The sequence below is a fragment of the Natator depressus genome, chromosome 8 (genome assembly GCF_965152275.1).
Source record: "Natator depressus isolate rNatDep1 chromosome 8, rNatDep2.hap1, whole genome shotgun sequence".
Taxonomy (NCBI): Eukaryota; Metazoa; Chordata; order Testudines; family Cheloniidae; genus Natator; species Natator depressus.
In genome coordinates, this window is record NC_134241.1 from 4646059 (window position 1) to 4663291 (window position 17233).

The window sequence follows — 17233 nt, forward strand, 5'->3', positions numbered from 1 at the left end:
TAGGATATTTCAGTGTTTTCCAGTGAGCACCAGGGTCTAATGCCGCCTAATTTAGATGGCCAAATAATCAATAACAAATGTTTCCAGAGCGCTCATTTAAGGGGGTTGTAAAAGGGGGAAAGTTTGCACCATATACGAACAAAGCCACACACACACAAAAAAAAGGGGGGGGGGGATCCAGAACTGTAAGGCTAACCTGTTTCTTATGCCCCAGATATCAAAGGCAAGGATTCAGGGCTGGCAAGCAATCGCCAGGAGCTGTACTTTTAACCCCCCTCCCCCAATGGCATTTGCGATATGGAAAATCAGATTGGACCAGATCCGATGTAGAGGAAGATTTAGCCCCAAGACTTAGGCTTTTAAACTCGGATTGTAACAAATCGCGTTTAAGTGGCTCCCGAATTCGCTGGAGACGACTCGGGAGCTGTGATTGAAATAAGTCAAATAAAATTTGTCATCTTTAAAATGTAAAAAGACATTAATGGTCTGTTAGGTCGGATGATTAATATAAGCGCCTGAAAACAACCCTAAAACATTTCCACCCTCAACTAGAAGATTAATCATTGGAAAAGGTATTTAATCGTTAACATACCCCTCTGCCCGAACGCTTTAGCAAAGCAGCGGGCTCGGCGGGCTTTGCAGAGTAACGGTTTTTCCCCTCGCCTAGGTCTGATTGCAAACACACACACACACAAATGCAGCGCACAGATGTGTGTGTTTAGCTACACGTCGACACACAGCTAGACACCGTACATTTCTGTGCGCGCACACACCGAAATACACACTCTGGAGGTTGACAGAGAATGGAACAACACAGCCACGGTTATTATACCTACATTATACGGAATAGCACACGCATTTGCAGCGTATTCGTTCGTTAAATTTTAGACGAGGCCTGGAAGAAGCAGCGCGCAATATACAGCAGAAGCCAATTAATGACTAATTACGGTTATATTTTGCCCTTTGATTTCACAGCAGTTTCTGGAAGCCGCGAAGGATTTCGTTGTTTTGGTCTCATTTACAAAGGTGTAAATCCGGAGCAAGCCCCTTGCCTCCAGTTGGGTTACTCCGGATTTAGACGGGGGTGTAAATGCAATCGGAATCTCGGAACGGGCACGTCTTGCTGTCCATTCCCTGTGCTCTCTGTGGATCCCCGGGCCCCTGGCTACCGCGGGACAATACCCCGGGCAGCCCCCTTACTGCACTATTTTCAGCTACTCAAACCGGAGACCGTGAACCCAGGGTGCCCATGGGCGCAGCTCCTTAGCCACCCGGCCCCGAGCGCCCAGTTCCAGCCCAGGTTTCACGGGGTTGCCAATAGATGCCACTCGCGCCTTGGTCCAAGGGGCTCCACGGAGCCCCGGCATGTCGGGGCTGACTAGTCCCACGGCGGGGCAGATCCACCGCGCCCAGGGACCCGGGTGTGCTCGGCTGGGGCAGGCGGGGCCGGGACGGGGCCTGCGCTTTCCCAGCCCACCTCGGGAAAGTGCAGAGCAAGGGGGAGTGTGGGGGTTGGGGGGGGAAATATTTCAGGGCCCGATCCTGTGCTCTGACCCAAGAACCCCAATCCCATGGAGCTGCAGGATTTGGGCCCTCATCCCTCTCCAAACAGGCGGCAGGGTTTTTTGTTCCAGCCTCTGCGGGGCCATCCACCAGCGCCCCTCGGGCTGCTGCAGCTCGCCTCCAGCTGAGATTCTCCAGAACACTGGACAACAGGCCAGCAGCCACCGAAAGGAAAGGGCCGACACCGGCGCAGGGGCCAGTAGCCGCCCAGAATCCGGATTTAGAGCTGCTGGCCAGGAGGATCCAAGGGGGCAGAAATGCACCCAATCGAACGAGCGGTAATACAAAATGCAATCCGATTTATGGTCACAATATCATTGGCGACGTTGCATAATGCACAGATCAGCCCTGCCACCCCCCAGAGGTGTATGCAGGGGTCTGAGCGCAGATCTACCCCGAGGGTAATTACAGCGCAGAACCTGCCCATTCTAATTGCTTGTGGACTCTAGTTCCTTGACCACAGTCATTCACGTGTGTCATTGTCCCGCGTGGGAGCTGGGGACAGCCCCCCTCATGCGTTCACAGATCACACCAGTGCACACAAGCCCGCACGTGAGTCACACATTCTTAAGCCATGACTGTAACAGTGCCCAGATGTTCAGCATCATTAAATGATTACCCCGCGCGCTGCCCCACAGGAGGGGCCCTGATCAGCCCTTTCCCCTTAGCCCAGCGCAGGGTGCTGGCTGCGCCCCAGGGATCTGCGGGCAGGGACTGGCCTTGGGGCCATTCGGAGCAGGGGGTTCGCCTGCCCAAAGCGAGCCCCCTAGGAGCAGGAAGCGGGTGGGGGCACTCGTTTGGAAATGCCCGGCTTTAGGGCCAGGTGCTAGATCCATGCAGGCCCGGAGCTGTGGTCCTTGCTCGGGCAACGTTCCCACTAATCCCATCCCACCCGCTCGGTGCGAGCCCAGGCGGACGAAGCCCCGCAGGCCTGGGCCCGAAGGGAGCCTCCCACCCCCAGGCGGGCTCCCGCTGCCCAGCGTACACGGCGGTTCCTTGGCCTCCCAGATTTCAGCCTCTTGCAATCGTACCAAGGCTCGGCCCCCAAACCAGGGGCGGACCGAGCTTAAGAGAGCCCAGAAGTTCTGCCCTTCCCTAAGAGGGGGGCTGGGTGGGGCCCGGTGCGATGCCCACCGTCCCACCCTGCGCTTTCAGGGGCCTGGATTTTGGGGAACCTACCGAGTCCAGTAGGTCCCATTTCTGCAGGCGGCGAATCGCTCCTCCAGGAGGGGGACCCGGACGCACATTGGGGGCTGGGGAAGGGGGACTCCCCCTTGTCCAGCTCTGCTGCCGGGAAACGCGGCCACGCCAACCTGCCGGGCCCCGCCGCCTGGATTCACCCCCATCGCTCCAACCCGCAGGGTCCCCACAGGCTGGGGCAGAGACGGGAGAGGAAACCCGCCCTTGATCCTCGGGGCTTTCGCTGACTCGCTTTCAAACGGGTCCCTGCCGATCTCTTAAGTCCGATTCAGCCCGTTCCCAGCTCGCCCCGAACCGCTCGGTTTAGTCCCGCTGCGGGAGAACCGGGCCTGAGCCGGGCTGCATTATCCGTGTGTAGGCGCGGCGGTAGATTTCCCTCGGGCTGAGGCCCCCGGGGAAGGGGAAGGGGAAGGAGGACACTCCTGTGGGGACAGGGGTGCCGTGGGTAGAACCACACAAGCCCATGTAGTGCCCCCCCCGCGCCCCTTTCCGAGCCTCGATTCAAGGCCACTTGCCTCGCAACTTTTTGCTTTTTTTTTTTTTTTTTGCATATTCGGCAATTTTCAGGGGCGCAGGATCAGCTGCAACGCTGGGGTGCCGGGAGACAGGGGGTGCTGGACCGCCTGCCCTGATGTGGGGAAAGCTACGGTCACTCGCCCAAACGAGGCTGGCACAATTGATCCCCGGGACCATTTGGGGCCAGGCTGCAAAGAAGGAACAAATCCCACTCGTTTCAGCTGCAAAAGGAAAAGAAACCGTTCGGAATCAAACAGGGACCGAGCAAAGGCCAAGGCAGCTTCAGGGGCGGATCAGACTCCACTTCTCCGCGCTCCTAATTAAAAATCCAAACCATTAGGTTACCTGCTCAGAAAGGGGGTAATATTTGAGATTTCAATTAAAATACACCACAAAGCAGGAAATCTGACTGTCAGCTCGATAAATCTGATGTTTCAACGCATCAGAAGCTCTAAGGAGGAAGCGCCTGGCTTTCCCCGTAGGCTTCGTCTCTCTGATCGTTCAGAGCTTTTGCGTTTACACGTGAACACATGCACTTGAGTTCTCTACACGCCGCTTTGCCCTGTGTATCGCGGGGCTTTCTAAGCAGCCCCCCTCGCTTTTCTTAAGCGACTCAAACACTGGACAATGTGTGTCCTTAAAATAAAAAAATCCCGCGGCAGATCTGCGTACCCCTAGCCCTGGTTGCAACACATCGCGAGGGATGATTGGGCTGGAATACCAGGGCGCTCACCCCGGGCGGTGTCGCTCCGGCAGAGCCCCCACCGCGTAAGCTTTCTTATCACCTGGCCCACTGGGGACTAGAATTATGAAACCGTTCAGACCCATCGCTCTCGGTTTGCCTTTTCCCCTCTAGTTCAGCAATTCTTTCCTCGCCAGCAAACAACCCCCGGGAAGCGGGTCTCCTGGCTGGGCCAGGAGCGCAGTGGCTCTGTATGATTTCCACGATTGCCTTTTATTGCTCCGAGTCCGTGTTTGAAACCGAACCCGGTTTAGTGGCGGGAGCAAACAGAAAGGTGTGATAAAAGTGGTGCCCAAATAAACTCAGCCTGGCAAAGCAAACAGCTCAGGGGCACGTCTCCCTCCTCCCCCTTCTGCAACGGACCCTCCCCTTTCCATTGGCTCTGGGGAAAGTTTGACATCAAAGCCCCCTTCCCTATATAAAGGCAGAGCTGGGAGGCTGCAGAAGGGTTAAAAAATCACCCCCCCTCTCCCCCACACACACCCCTTTTCCCCGCCAGCGGAGCTGGGTGCCGAGGACAGACGTCCCAGCAGAGAATTTGCTAAGGAGCCGTTCCAGGGGCTGGCTTCCCCGGCCTGGAGGAGCGTCTGAGCTGCGGAGAGTCGCCCAGGCTCGAGGGAGCGCAGCCAGGAAGCTGCCCCGTCCGGCCCAGGGGGTGTTGGAGCCAGGGATGGCTCAGGCTGCCTAGGCGAGCCCAGGGCAGGGCAGATCTCTCCAGCCGGGCTCTTTCTGCGGGACAGCTCAGCGCCTCGGGCAGACCATGAACCTGGTGGGGAGCTACCAGCACCATCTGCTCCACGAGCCCTTCCTCTTCAGCCCGGCCTCCAGGTGCCACCCGGAGCGCTCCTACTTCCAGAGCTGGGTGCTCAACCCGGCCGAGGTGTCCCCCGACCTCTCCGGGCAGCCCTCCTCCTACACCAGCGCCGAGTTCGGGGCCCCGGGGCCCGGCCACGGGCCCAGCCGGCTGGAGGCGCTGAGCGGCCGGCTGGGCCGGCGGAAAGGCGTGGGCCCCAAGAAGGAGCGCCGGAGGACCGAGAGCATCAACAGCGCCTTCGCCGAGCTGCGGGAGTGCATCCCCAACGTGCCGGCCGACACCAAGCTCTCCAAGATCAAGACCCTGCGCCTGGCCACCAGCTACATCGCCTACCTGATGGAGGTGCTGGCCAAGGACAGCCAGGCCGGGGAGACCGAGGGCTTCAAGGCGGAGCTCAAGAAAACCGACAGCCGGGAGAGCAAGCGGAAAAGGGAGCCGGTAAGGCCGAGGTGGGAGCCGGGCTTGGCGAGGGGCGGCAGGGGAGGAAACCTGCAAGCCTTTGTTGCTTTAAGCTCCCTAGGGCAGTGCCCCAGAGAGGTGCCCAGGGCAGTGCCTGGGACGCCCCGGTGCATGGGTGGCTTGTGCCGCCTTGGCTGGGTTACTCCGCATGGGACCTTAGCTACCCTGCACGGGGGGCTGGTTCCCCGGAGCCGTCCCGTTGGTTAGAGGGCAGCGAGCTTCCTGCCGGCCGGGCCTGTTGGTTGCCCCAGCCGGGAGAGCCCAGCGCTTTGCGAGCTCGCCCGGCACAGGGATGCGGCACGTAGCGTGATTTCCCGCGGATCTACGCCCGGCCACACCGCGGGCAGCGGATAAATGTTCCCGCAGCCTGACTGCCGGTGATGGGCCAGTATTTAGATGTTGCGGGGAATATTAGATGGCACCGAGGATGCTGCTAGAAGCGATCTACACGCTGGGGTTTTATTCTGCGGACCGGAGCCCGGGTTTATCTTCACCAGAGCCCATGGAAGGGGGGCTCCGTATGGCGATTTCCCCCTGCTGTCTAAACGGTCCCTATTTAATCCGGCTTCAACAGTGCGCACCTTTCCTAAGGGGGAGGCGGGCTCGCGGGAAGCTTTTAGACGTTGCAAATGGAAAATCCCCCCAAGCCGCCAGGCCTGGCTTTAGTTCGGGCTATTTGGGAAAGTGGGGGAGAGCGTGGAGTCGATGTGCAAGTTTGGCAGAGCCGGCTCCAGCCTTCCTGATGGGCTTCCCGGGACAGTCAGGCTCGGGGCCCTTCCTTCGCTGCAATGTTGGGGGTTTGTTTGTTTTTTTACGCGTCTTTTTTTTCTGGACGCTGCAAACAAAACTCCCGCCGGTGGTAGGAATCCGAACCCGGCTGGGGACACCCGAGCTTCGCCCAAGAACATTTCCTACCTAGCGAGGGAGAGGGATAGCGGGACACATTCTGCCCCCGTTCCAGGCCCATTGATCGGGGCTCTGACACGAGCCAGGATGTAACTCCCGGTTCATGTTCTAAACACAGTCAGATAAACGCGTCCACACAGCGAATCCCAGCCTCGGGGATGGTACTCCCGTTACAAACTCGATTTGGGGGAATTCCTAGAAAGACCCGCTGCGTTTTCTTTAACCCCAACATCAAGGGCTTGTTTGCTTAAAATTCTGAAATGCGATCTGTTCCCGATTTTGAAACGAAAAAGCGAGCACGGGCGACCCCGGTGCCGATCTGCCGCTCACCCGAACCCCGAGAACACCTCTGTGCCGGGTTTTCTACTTCTCATTTGTACGACCACTGTGGGTTGTGTCAATAATCGAATCCCAAGAAAATTCGCGGATCCATTAAAACAAAACTACATCTAAACTAAACTTGATCCCCGCCTCTTTGGCATGATTATTCCCGACGTACCTCGCTGGTGGGAAAGGGCCGCATTTTGAAGGAAAAGACCAAAAATAGTCTCGCTTCTTAAAACGGAGTTTGTACTTTACCGTGTCCCGAGGAAATAATTTCCTCACCAAACAAAACCTCCAACACCCTTCCGTTTCCCGTAGGTTGATATTTTTCAGGCGCGACTCCTTGTTTTCAAGCATTAATTCCTCGCATTCAAAGGAATAGAATCGGCTTGGCAATTAAAGCTAATAATGTGTAATTTACTAGAGTCCCGTTGTATTTACCAACAGGAGCTTGGATTTACAATAACGCTGCGTTCACTATTTAGAAAAGCACGCCAAATAAAGGCGAATTTATGGCCCTGCCTCGATATCTAACATTTATAAACAGTAACACAATATACGGTCTTATTTACAGCACTGGACTGAAATATACAAACAGTGGGTACAGTAGAACACAGGCGGTTTGATTTGTTTTGCTTATTAAAATCCTTGCTCGTAAATATTTGGTCTCCCCCTCCCCTTCATCTTTTAAATTTATATTTATTTTTGTTAAGCACTTACCCATGTTTCCTTTTGTGTTTTTTCCCCCCTTTCCCCTTCGGTTTGGTGTTTTCCTGCAGCCGCCTGAAGTCTACTCTCATTCCTTAGGCCATGGGGAGAAAAAGCTCAAAGGAAGGACTGGCTGGCCGCAGCAGGTCTGGGCTCTGGAGTTAAATCAGTGAGAGGAGAGAGACAAATCGAAGACTGAACTCATTTTTAACACAGATTCAGAAGATTCCCCCCCCCAACCCCCCAGCACTCTTCAGACTGGGAGTGTAACCCAATCGCTCTTATCATGTGCAATGTTGAAGAAGGAAAAAGGGTTGGAGATGGGGAGCAATCCAGGAGGGGGGAATGTGAAGACCTGGGCAGGAGGAAAATAACTCGAGAGAAACAGGGTGACTCTAGTGTAAACGAAACACGCTCTGCTTCTTCTAAATGCTCCGGAATTGGAATCGCTTCCCTACCTTATTTTTCCAGTGGCCTTAATTTTCTCCTCGCCGAAGGCGTCCTCTGGTCTCTTTCTCCATAAAAATGAAACGGATGCAATACGGATTCTCAGCAGAAACACAAATAAAACCGGCCGGCAGGATCCTGTTCTCCCTGGGCAATACGGGGCAGATTCTGATCTTGGTGGACTTGCAGAGGTACTAAGATCGGGACGCAGCCCTGTGAGGTGAGTAAGGCAGGATCGGGACCTATTGCCAGAGAGAGCTGCTGGAATCGAATGAGCCCTGAACTCTTTTTTCTTTTTCTTTTTTTTTGGTAACCTTTCAAGTTCATTTATTTTGTAACCAGTGTTTGGTTGGCTCCTGCCCTTCCGCCCAACAGTCTGAGGGAAACACCTTGTTCTTATTTTTTGTAACTACAGCCCCCACGTTGTTGAAATGTGTTGATGTATTTAAACTACCTAACGCATGTGGGAAGTTTCCTGTGCCGGGTTTTCTACCTCAAATTTGTATGACCACTTGCCGAGAAAACAGGTTCGCCAAGCCAACTATTTATGTGGATTTAAAAAAAAAAAAAAAGAAAAGAAATAAAAGTTTTATGAAAATGGACTTTCCCCTTTTCCGCCAGGCCTCGGTGCCTCCGAGCGCCTGCTCCGGCTCGCCAGGGCTGGGGGAGATCGGCCCACCCGCAGGGGCTTTGCCGCTGTGAAACTGACAAGGGCAGAGGCGTTCTCGGGATGGCTAAAACAGGGCGTTTCTTTTTTAAAAAAACGGGTTTATATAAAATACGAAAAGCAGCAGGGAAATGAGCATTTATGGAGTGACCCCTTTCGGATTGTAATATAGATCTGAGGGCGCACGCGGCCTCTCGGGGTGTGTATATAACAGCTGGGTTCTGGGTCATGTATCGGTGCTGCTGAGCCGCTCTAGATCATACTTTGGGCTCTAGATTTAATTAAATCGACAGACCTATATTATTATATGCATATATAGTAACATGTACAAGGACCTTACTAGCAGGGCTGCTGGAACGGTCTGTACAGTGGGGGTGCTGAGAGCCATTGACCCAAACCCTAGAACCTGTATAGGATGGAAACCACTTCAAGCCAAGGGGAGCTTCCACACCCCCAGCACCCCTGGTTCCAGCACCTATGCCCACTATTCTCTTTATATTGCAGGGGTGCCTGGAAGCATCACTTAGTTTGTGGCTTTGTTGTACTAAGCCCTATACTGATATCTTTGCTGTATCCATACAGATATCAACAGAGAGGAGAGCTGTAGCTGTATAGATCTGGATACAGTGTATTAGAGAGTGGATGTCCCTCCCACATATCTACAGTACATATTCATTTAGAAATACATCGTTACTATATATATTGACAGCAGATTCATAGATTTAAGGTCAGAAGTGTCCATTATGACCATCTAGTCTGACCTCCTGCATAACAGAGGCCTAAGCATTGCACCCAAAGATATGTATGTATGTTTTTATTACACTTATGTGTGTGTTTTTATTATATAGGTATCTAAATATTTATACAAAATACAGACATTATATTACCAATATAACTAGATCTATATCTAGAAGTAATATTTATTGTATAGTCCCACATATTATATTGATTTGAATATACATAAAAACTCATATAGACAGCACACTTATTGTGCAGCGTATAGATATGTGAGTATGAACAGCCTCTCTCTGTGTATGTATAGTCATATGCATACACAGATAATTACTGTGGGGAACAAGGGACTTTTCAGAGTCTGAAGAGTTAATCCCCTGTGTTTTATAGGGGTGGAAACTCCATTAGTGTTAATGTGGCAAGTCAAAGGAAACCTTTTTGCTGATTTCAAACGAAACATGGACAAAACCAAATCACTGGCCCCTCCGCTTGTGCAGGGGGATAAATAACCTTCTTTCAGCAAAGCCAAGAGAAGCGAGATCAAAAAGCCGGGCACATTTTAATGAGGAAAAACACCTCTGTAATAACGACTGCGCTGGGACCACAGAGCGCCGGCAGTGTGTGACCCGAAGGGCCGCGCGGCCGTCTGCAAAGGCTGCTGGGACTCTCCACAAAGCCTCTGCTAACGACAAGCACTGAGAAACACCACGATCAGACGGCTCCTGGCGCCCACGCTGCTGCCTAGACCCAGCAGCATGGGGGTGCAGTCCTACGTGTCCCTTCCCGCAGGCAACAGGCCTTTCCCCTTGAATCAGGGCCCTGTGCATTCCACACACAGCCCCCAGATTACTGTGTAATTAGAGGCCTCAGGCCTCTCTCATTACACCAGCTTGACGCTACGTAACCTCATTGATTCCCATGCAGTTATTCCTGATTTACACCAGTGTCAGTAAGAGACGAATCAGGCCCTGCACCTAGTTTGAGACTGTCAAAGCATCAAAAGCTCAAGCAGTTTGCCTGGGCATTTTACCCTTTATTTATTTGCTTATTTAGTGGGCTGCCAACCCAAGGGCCTCTGCCCCTTGTGGGAGCTAGCCAGGCCCCTTCCATCCCCCCCAAAAGTGCACATGCGGAATGGGGAACATGACAGAGAAAGATGCTGAGCTCCTCCTTGCAAGGAAAGAGCTGTCTGGGTGCCGTTGTTCATCTCTCTCTGGAGATCCTACATCGCTCCCAGAGAGAGGATGCCTCACACTCAGCTCTGGGAGCCAGTCTGAGGGCTGCTCTGATTTTGCCTCCTTGTGCATAAGGGACCCGAGTGCCACTTCTCTGAAGGGTACGTGCAACCTGCCCCACCCTGTCATACTCACCCAGGCAAGACTCCTGGTGAAGCCCATGGGAGTTTGACCTGGGGAAGAACTGAAGGATTAGACCCGACAGTGATGGGGTTTCCTGAGCAAGCTTGGGTCCTGATTCAGCAAAGCACTGCTGCATGTGCTTTTAGGCCCATCCCCAACCAGCACAGCACTTAGGCACATGCTTAAGTCCCCCTGATAGACTTCAATGGAACTAAGGTGTGTGCTTAAAGTCAGGCCCATGCTTAAGTGCTGTGCTGAACTGGGGAGGACAGTCAAACCGGGGCGTTAACCCTGAGTGTCCTGCCTAACTTGCTCAGGTGAGAAGTCTTATGGGGGACGAAAACACAGCAAAGAAAACCCCATGGCAGCAACTCTCAGAGCCCAGGTCAGCTGGCTCAGGCTCACACTACGGGGCTAAAAAGAGCCATGTAGACAGACGTTCGGGCTTGGGCTGAAGCCAAGCTCTGAGACTCTCCCCGCCTCACTGGGTCTCAGAGCCCAAGCTCCAGCCCCAGTCTGAACGCCTGCACGGCTATTTTTAGCCCAGTGGCGCAAGCCCAAGTCACTCTGAGACCTGCCGCTGCAGGGTTTTTTGGCTCTGCAGATGTCCCGTTAGCTCACTGGCTTCCACTCAGAGCCTGCACGGCACCACGGGAGTGAGATTCCTTGTGGGATCTGGAAAAGAGGGAAGTTACTTCTCTGCTTCCATGCAGCACAGACACTACACGTTGTTATGATCCAGGACTCTCCAATGCTGGAGACTAGCTCTCCCCTTCTGGCACTTCGCAGAGGGTGAAATACAAACCCTGGCCCAGGCCATTTTCACAAGCTTAAACCCTGCTTTAGTCACCGATGCTTAGCAAGAGCCTGACGTCGGATCCTGCCCCCCTCCCCCCGTTTTATGCGCACACACATTTGGTGATTGGAGGGCTGTTTCTGAGGCCTAGCTGCGCACATGGGTTTGGGGCCCAATCCTGCATTCCTTGTGTATTCCAAAGTGCCATCCAAATCAATGTCAGTGTGGAGGGGCCTGTGGGAGACAGGACCGCACCCGAGTTATTGGAAGGCTGCTCATGACCAGGAACACCAGGCCAGGCGTGCTTTTGCTCTTGAGAGCTGAGCTGAAAGCAACCTGCTTTCGATTTAAAACTACACCTGTGCTCTGGGGCGCCCACAGTGGGTTGTGAGAGTTCTTTGGGTTATGTCCCCGGGAGCTGGCTGATTTCAAACTCAGTGTACAGCAAACCCATGGGCTTGTACACTAAAATGCCGTATGGAGGATTATCCCCATGGCTGTAGAACAGAGCCATTTACAATCCAATAATCAGGTCCATTTCCACTTCCTCAGTGGTGAGAGAGGGTAAGTGGTTCATAGATTTTAAGGCCAGGAGGAATCATGATGTCCATCTAATTTGACCTTCTGTGTAGTACGGACCAGAGATCCCTGCGTCAAACTCAGCAATCTGTGGTTGAACTAAAGCATAACAGGGAGCAGCCAGTTATACCAGTACTGATCCTCCAGGCAGGGAGGAGGGGATCACATGGCAGAGAAAAGGGTGCCAGGTGGGGGGCACAGAGAGAGGAAGGGGCCAAGGGACATGGAGGTGGCAGGGGAAACAGGAGGGTATGAGATGTGGGGACCTGGCGAAGGGCACAGAAAGGGGTGCAGGGAAGGACAGAGTCTTTCATCCATATGAAAAAGTTTAAACACTTAAAATATTTTCAATATAACACTTGAAATGCTCAGTTTTCCACCAGGATAAAAGCCAAATCTCATCCCCTCCCATGGTGTAACCCCCCCCCCCGTTTCCCCTCCAAACCTCACACCATTCACTCACACCCACCTGAGTATAACTACCCCCATCAGACCTCAGCCCCAGGGAGAACTATCCGCTGTGCCCCCTTTCCCCCTCACCTGCTGGGCGTAACTACCCCGGCCTCCCACCTGCAGATATAACTGCTTCCACCTTATGCCACACCTCACCCCCTTCACTCCTCCCAGTATAACTGTCCCCACAACCCCTCCACACCTGCTACAGACCTGCTAGGGGTTTTAGGAGGGGAGCCCCACTTTGGCGGGCCTCGTAAATTGCCTGGCTGGGTTCCCTCCTGCAAACCTTGGACACCAGCTTGATTTAAAATGCTGGTGACTCAAGAAAAAAAAACTAGGGAAATTCCCAAACAAACACCTTCATTAGAGAAGAGCTTGGGTTGAAACTGAGTTTCAATGGAGCTCAGATAACTCCCTAAAACCCCCTCCAACCGCTCTAAGGAGTTAAAAGTCTGCAAATGAACAGCTATGGGATCTAAACAGTTTGCCTCTGCCATGTGATCCACCCACGATGCCCCTCCAGCTGAGTAGGAACTTGGCCAAGATCATGAGTGGTGAAGCAAATCACCAGGTGCAACCTCTCACCTAGGTATCATGTCCACAGGCGGTGGGCTGTATATTTACTAGGGCTGTCAAGTGATTACAAAAAATTAATCGTGATTAATCGCACTGTTAAACAATAATATCAATTTTCATGAGAAAGAGATCGCACTACAGGACTTGTATGAGGAGAACTGAAAAATACTGTTTCTTTTGTTTATCATTTTTACAGTGCAAATATTTGTAATGAAAAATAATAATATAAAGTGAGCAGTGTAGACTTTGTGTTCTGTGTTGTAATTGAAACCAATAGGTTAGAAAATGTAGAAAAACATTCACAAATATTGAATACATTTCAATTGGCATTCTATCGTTTAACAGTGCAATTAAAACTGCGATGAATCACAATTCATTTTTTTAATCGCGATTAACTGTTTTGAGTTAATCGCGTGAGGTAACTGCCATTAATCGACAGCCCTAATACTTACATATGGCTTCTGAAACACACCACTGGCTGGCCAGTGACATACAGGGGTGTAAGGCAACCTTTTCTCTGGGGGTGGGGGGGGGGTGGGGTTAGAGCTAAAAAACGAATAACGTAACAGCTGTTGACTATTGCTTTCCTGAGTTTTGTGCCATAACTACATTTGTCCACTTTTAATAGAGTGAGATAAAGGAGCTTGTTCCAAACTCAGTGTTTCCTTTGTTAATGTAATCCCAATATTATTAATTATTATTATTTCCCGCCCCCACCCCCAGCATGTACATCCATGATATAAGAAGTTAGAGCAAGGCCAGCCTAACGCTGAGGAAACATGGAAGCCAAGGGGGAGACCTCACTAGTTCTGTAGCTCATCCCGAGTGAGCTGACTCTGTGTTAGTATTATTTATTACTCAGATTACTGAAGTGCCACAGGGTCCTCATTATAGACCAGAGCTGCAGCGTGCTAGGCGCTGTACAAAGAGCATTGTGCAGGCTGGCCTTGCGTTACTCTCTCTCATGCGGAATGGACTGACTGGCCTCAGCAGTGACCTGTCCAGCCCTCTTCAGCCACAGGGAGAGTCACTGTGAAATGCTACCTTTGAATATGGGCAGTCGAGGAATATAGAGAGAACCTCAGAGGCGCCCTCGCCGCCAAAAGAGCATCTTGTTAGTCTCACCATGTGTATCACATGACTGCTGGCCCGTTACTGTCCTACGCACAGCAAATGCCTCTAGAGGTGTATGTAAGGAAGACGAGTAGCAGATGCACATTTCATGCATCACCCAGGGACTCATCTCTGCATTCATGGGGCTTGGCTCGTCTATGAATTGTGTCTTCTTTTTCCTTTGCATTCTTCCCCTCTCCTTCTGCAAGATGCTTGTTGTTGTTCTAGGTATTTATGGACCTGTTTATCTGATCTCAAGGGAGCCTATTCTTATCTCAGAAGCAGCAAGGGAAGGGTTAAACCAGACAGCCCCTAGACAGCATGGAGCCAAATAAAATACCAATCTGACATAAAAAGAAAATACACTCAGGAGTGAAAAAGGTAAATGAAGGCAAAACCTGAAATTACCAGGGAATGTTTTGCATTTCTGAGTGAACTAATTCCATGGCTCCCTCCGAGGGCTGGGCCTGCACAGGGGACACAAGCAAACATGTTTCACTTTCCCCTGGTCTCCTTTAGAAACTACAGAACCTACCTTGTCACTGGAGCCAGGGGAAAAACCCAGACCGGTACCGTAATGTGAGCGGCAGCCCTGGGACTGAAGACAGGTCAGCCTGCGACCACACGGAGTCAGCACACGCGCTCAGTGGACGTGCACTTGAGGAGATCCCATGAACACGAGTAGCAGCTGGCTGCATCAAGGGGACAAGAGCCTGTCAAAGTGAATGAGAAGGATGGATGGACACACACACGTAAAGAGAAAAAACATTCTTTAGAGTGCCATATCAGCTGTGAAAGCCCATCCACCCAGCTGTCCCCACGTTATTATGACAATAGTACAGGATTCTTTTACACAGCACCTAGAGGCTCCAGCTAAGAGCAGGGCTCCACTGTGTTTGGTGCTGATCAAACACAGACAGTCCCTGCCCTGAAGAGTCTACAAAACCTAACAGAAAATGTGGGAGGGGAAACTGAGGCACAGAGGGGGGATGTGACTTGCTCAAGGTCCTTCAGCAGGCCAGTGGTAGAACTGGGGACTAGAACACCAGGTCCTGAGACTCCCAAGCCAGTGCTCTACCCACTGGACCGCACTGCCTCTCAAAAATGGCATTAATTTTCACTGGCAGCTCAGGGATAGTGGCCAAGGATGGAAAATGCCATAGAGAGTGAGTATCATCTCTGCCCTTGTTGGGCTTCCCAAGCTCTTTATGGGAAAGATTGCATTAATTCAACCCATGCCCTGCTACCTAGTCTGTGGCCCTACACAATCCGACTCCAGAACGGCCAGGCTAGCACAAAAGACTGTAGGTTCTTAGGGGCAGGCTATCCTGTTGTTCTCTCTTCGTCCAGGACAAGGAAGTCCTGCTCCAAGAGTGGAGCTTTGAGGTGTTACTGCAATAGAAATAAATCAACAACATACATAACAAACGCCCCTCTGGCTCCGGAGTGGGACTGGATCTGCAAAGCTGGAGCCCAGGCTGCACTGTTCCAGCCTAGGGAGGTCTCAGGGCCAGGCTATCTGGGTGTAGAGGACTCTCAGACTCCCCCTCTTTGGGGAAATTGATCCGATGACTAGAGGCAAAGGCAAATTCAGCGACAGCATCCTCTCCCCAGGCCTGAGCCGAGAGGGAACGGGAAGGTGGGTCCCTGGCCAGATAGGTTTGGGGTCCCTGGCACTGCCAGCCCTCCCTATTCCTCCTCCCCTTCCTAACAGCCCTTGTTTACCTTCTCTTAAGGAAGTGCCTGACAGTTCTTGTCATTTAAGGTGGCCCCAGCCCTGTGGATCACTCCTTCGGGGAGGGTAATTGGGCCACAATTTGTTTTCGATGTCAAGATGGCGTCAAAGATAAGACAAAAATCTCTAGGTTTTGGGGCTAAAGAGACAGGAGAAATCCTGACCTAGGGCTGACCTCAGAGTAATGGCCACAAACCCCAGCGAGTAACACTGCAGGTGAAAGATTTACTGCCAGGGGAGACTTTTGATCCCGTCCCAGAACTCAGAGCCCCTCAGTCCTGCTGCTAGCTCCCAAATCAAACTAGTCTCCCATGCACCATCTCCGGAAGTAACCCTGCCTCTCATCTCTTTCCCCTCCCAAAGACCTGCACCCCTACACTCCAAACCGGTGTGCCCTCCCTGTGCACCCCAGTCAGACCCCTGCATAGCCAGGGCTTTTACCTGTGCACTGCAGAACTTCCTCCTCCAGCCCTGCAAATTGCCCTAGGCTGGTACATTGGCAGGGTTGGGAGACCTGGAAAAGAAAAGTTAGCTAGGTCAATCCTTAGGACTGTCCTTCAGGCCAGGAGGACTTTATGCTCTATAAAGACACCACAGTGGCAGGTCACTTGGTGTTTGGTATTTTTCTTAAAGCCCCAGCTCCAGGAGTCATGTGAGAACATCAGGTTCCATTAAGAAAAGGGCAAACTTCCTGCTCTTGGAGAGAAAGCTGGAAAATAAGAGCTCACAAGACTCAGAAAGCAGGCGGCAAAGATCCAACATTTATTTTAAAAAATATCCTGATTTTTCAATGCTTGAGGTTGGCTGTGTGCATCTTCAGCCACACCCAGTTAGGGCTTTAAATACAGATGTGAATTCATATTACTCAGGGAAGCATCTGCAGGACAGAGGAAATAAAACAGCACTTGAATCCCAGGGGCAGGGTATGTGTGTGTGTGTGTCTCACTCTCACTCCTGGATTCCAAAGACCATTTTCTGAAGTGATCAGACAAACTCCTCTTTAGCTCCATGGCCATTTGAGAGGAAACCCCTCCACCCAGGCAGAGCTGCCGCAGCACCAGGATCTGGCAGAGCCCTAGGCTGTCTGGGCTTTGTTGAGCAGAGGTCTTGTTTGCAAGCTGCACAATAAATGTTTTGTGTTCATCTTGAATCAAAGCTCCCTGCCCTGGCAGCTAGGAACAGCCCCCATAGAACTTTATAGCAACGACTGGTCCACAGAAGACAGCTCCCCAGGAGCTCAGAGGTTAGAGCCCCAGTAATGCAACAAGAAACAAGCATTCTGCGTGTGGTGTGCAGACATCGCTTAGCGCTTAAGGTGTTTGCATGAGCTCTGCTTTATTTTGTGTCAGGTTCCAACCTGACGTGCCCAACCCAGACTCTGTCTGGGGTGCTCAGCCCTTGAAGGCACAGTCCCCAATACCACAAGTGAGTAAGTTGCCTCAGAGGCAAGAGTCGGCCTCTCAGTAGCAAATGAGAGATGATAGGTAGGGTGGGGCTAGGCCACGAAGCCTCCTGAAAGCCTTTGTTTGATGTGATAAAGAA

General features: G+C 52.1%; 1 protein-coding gene across 1 annotated transcript; it reads left to right on the top strand.

Moving 5' to 3' along the window:
• The first annotated feature begins 4542 nt into the window (after nt 1-4542).
• On the top strand, nt 4543-9134 carry HAND1 (heart and neural crest derivatives expressed 1). Its single transcript, XM_074962066.1, has 2 exons — nt 4543-5273; nt 7304-9134. The coding sequence occupies exons 1-2, from the start codon at nt 4782-4784 to the stop codon at nt 7403-7405; spliced, it is 594 nt and encodes a 197-aa protein (XP_074818167.1). The 5' UTR covers nt 4543-4781; the 3' UTR covers nt 7406-9134.
• Nucleotides 9135-17233: the final 8099 nt, after the last annotated feature.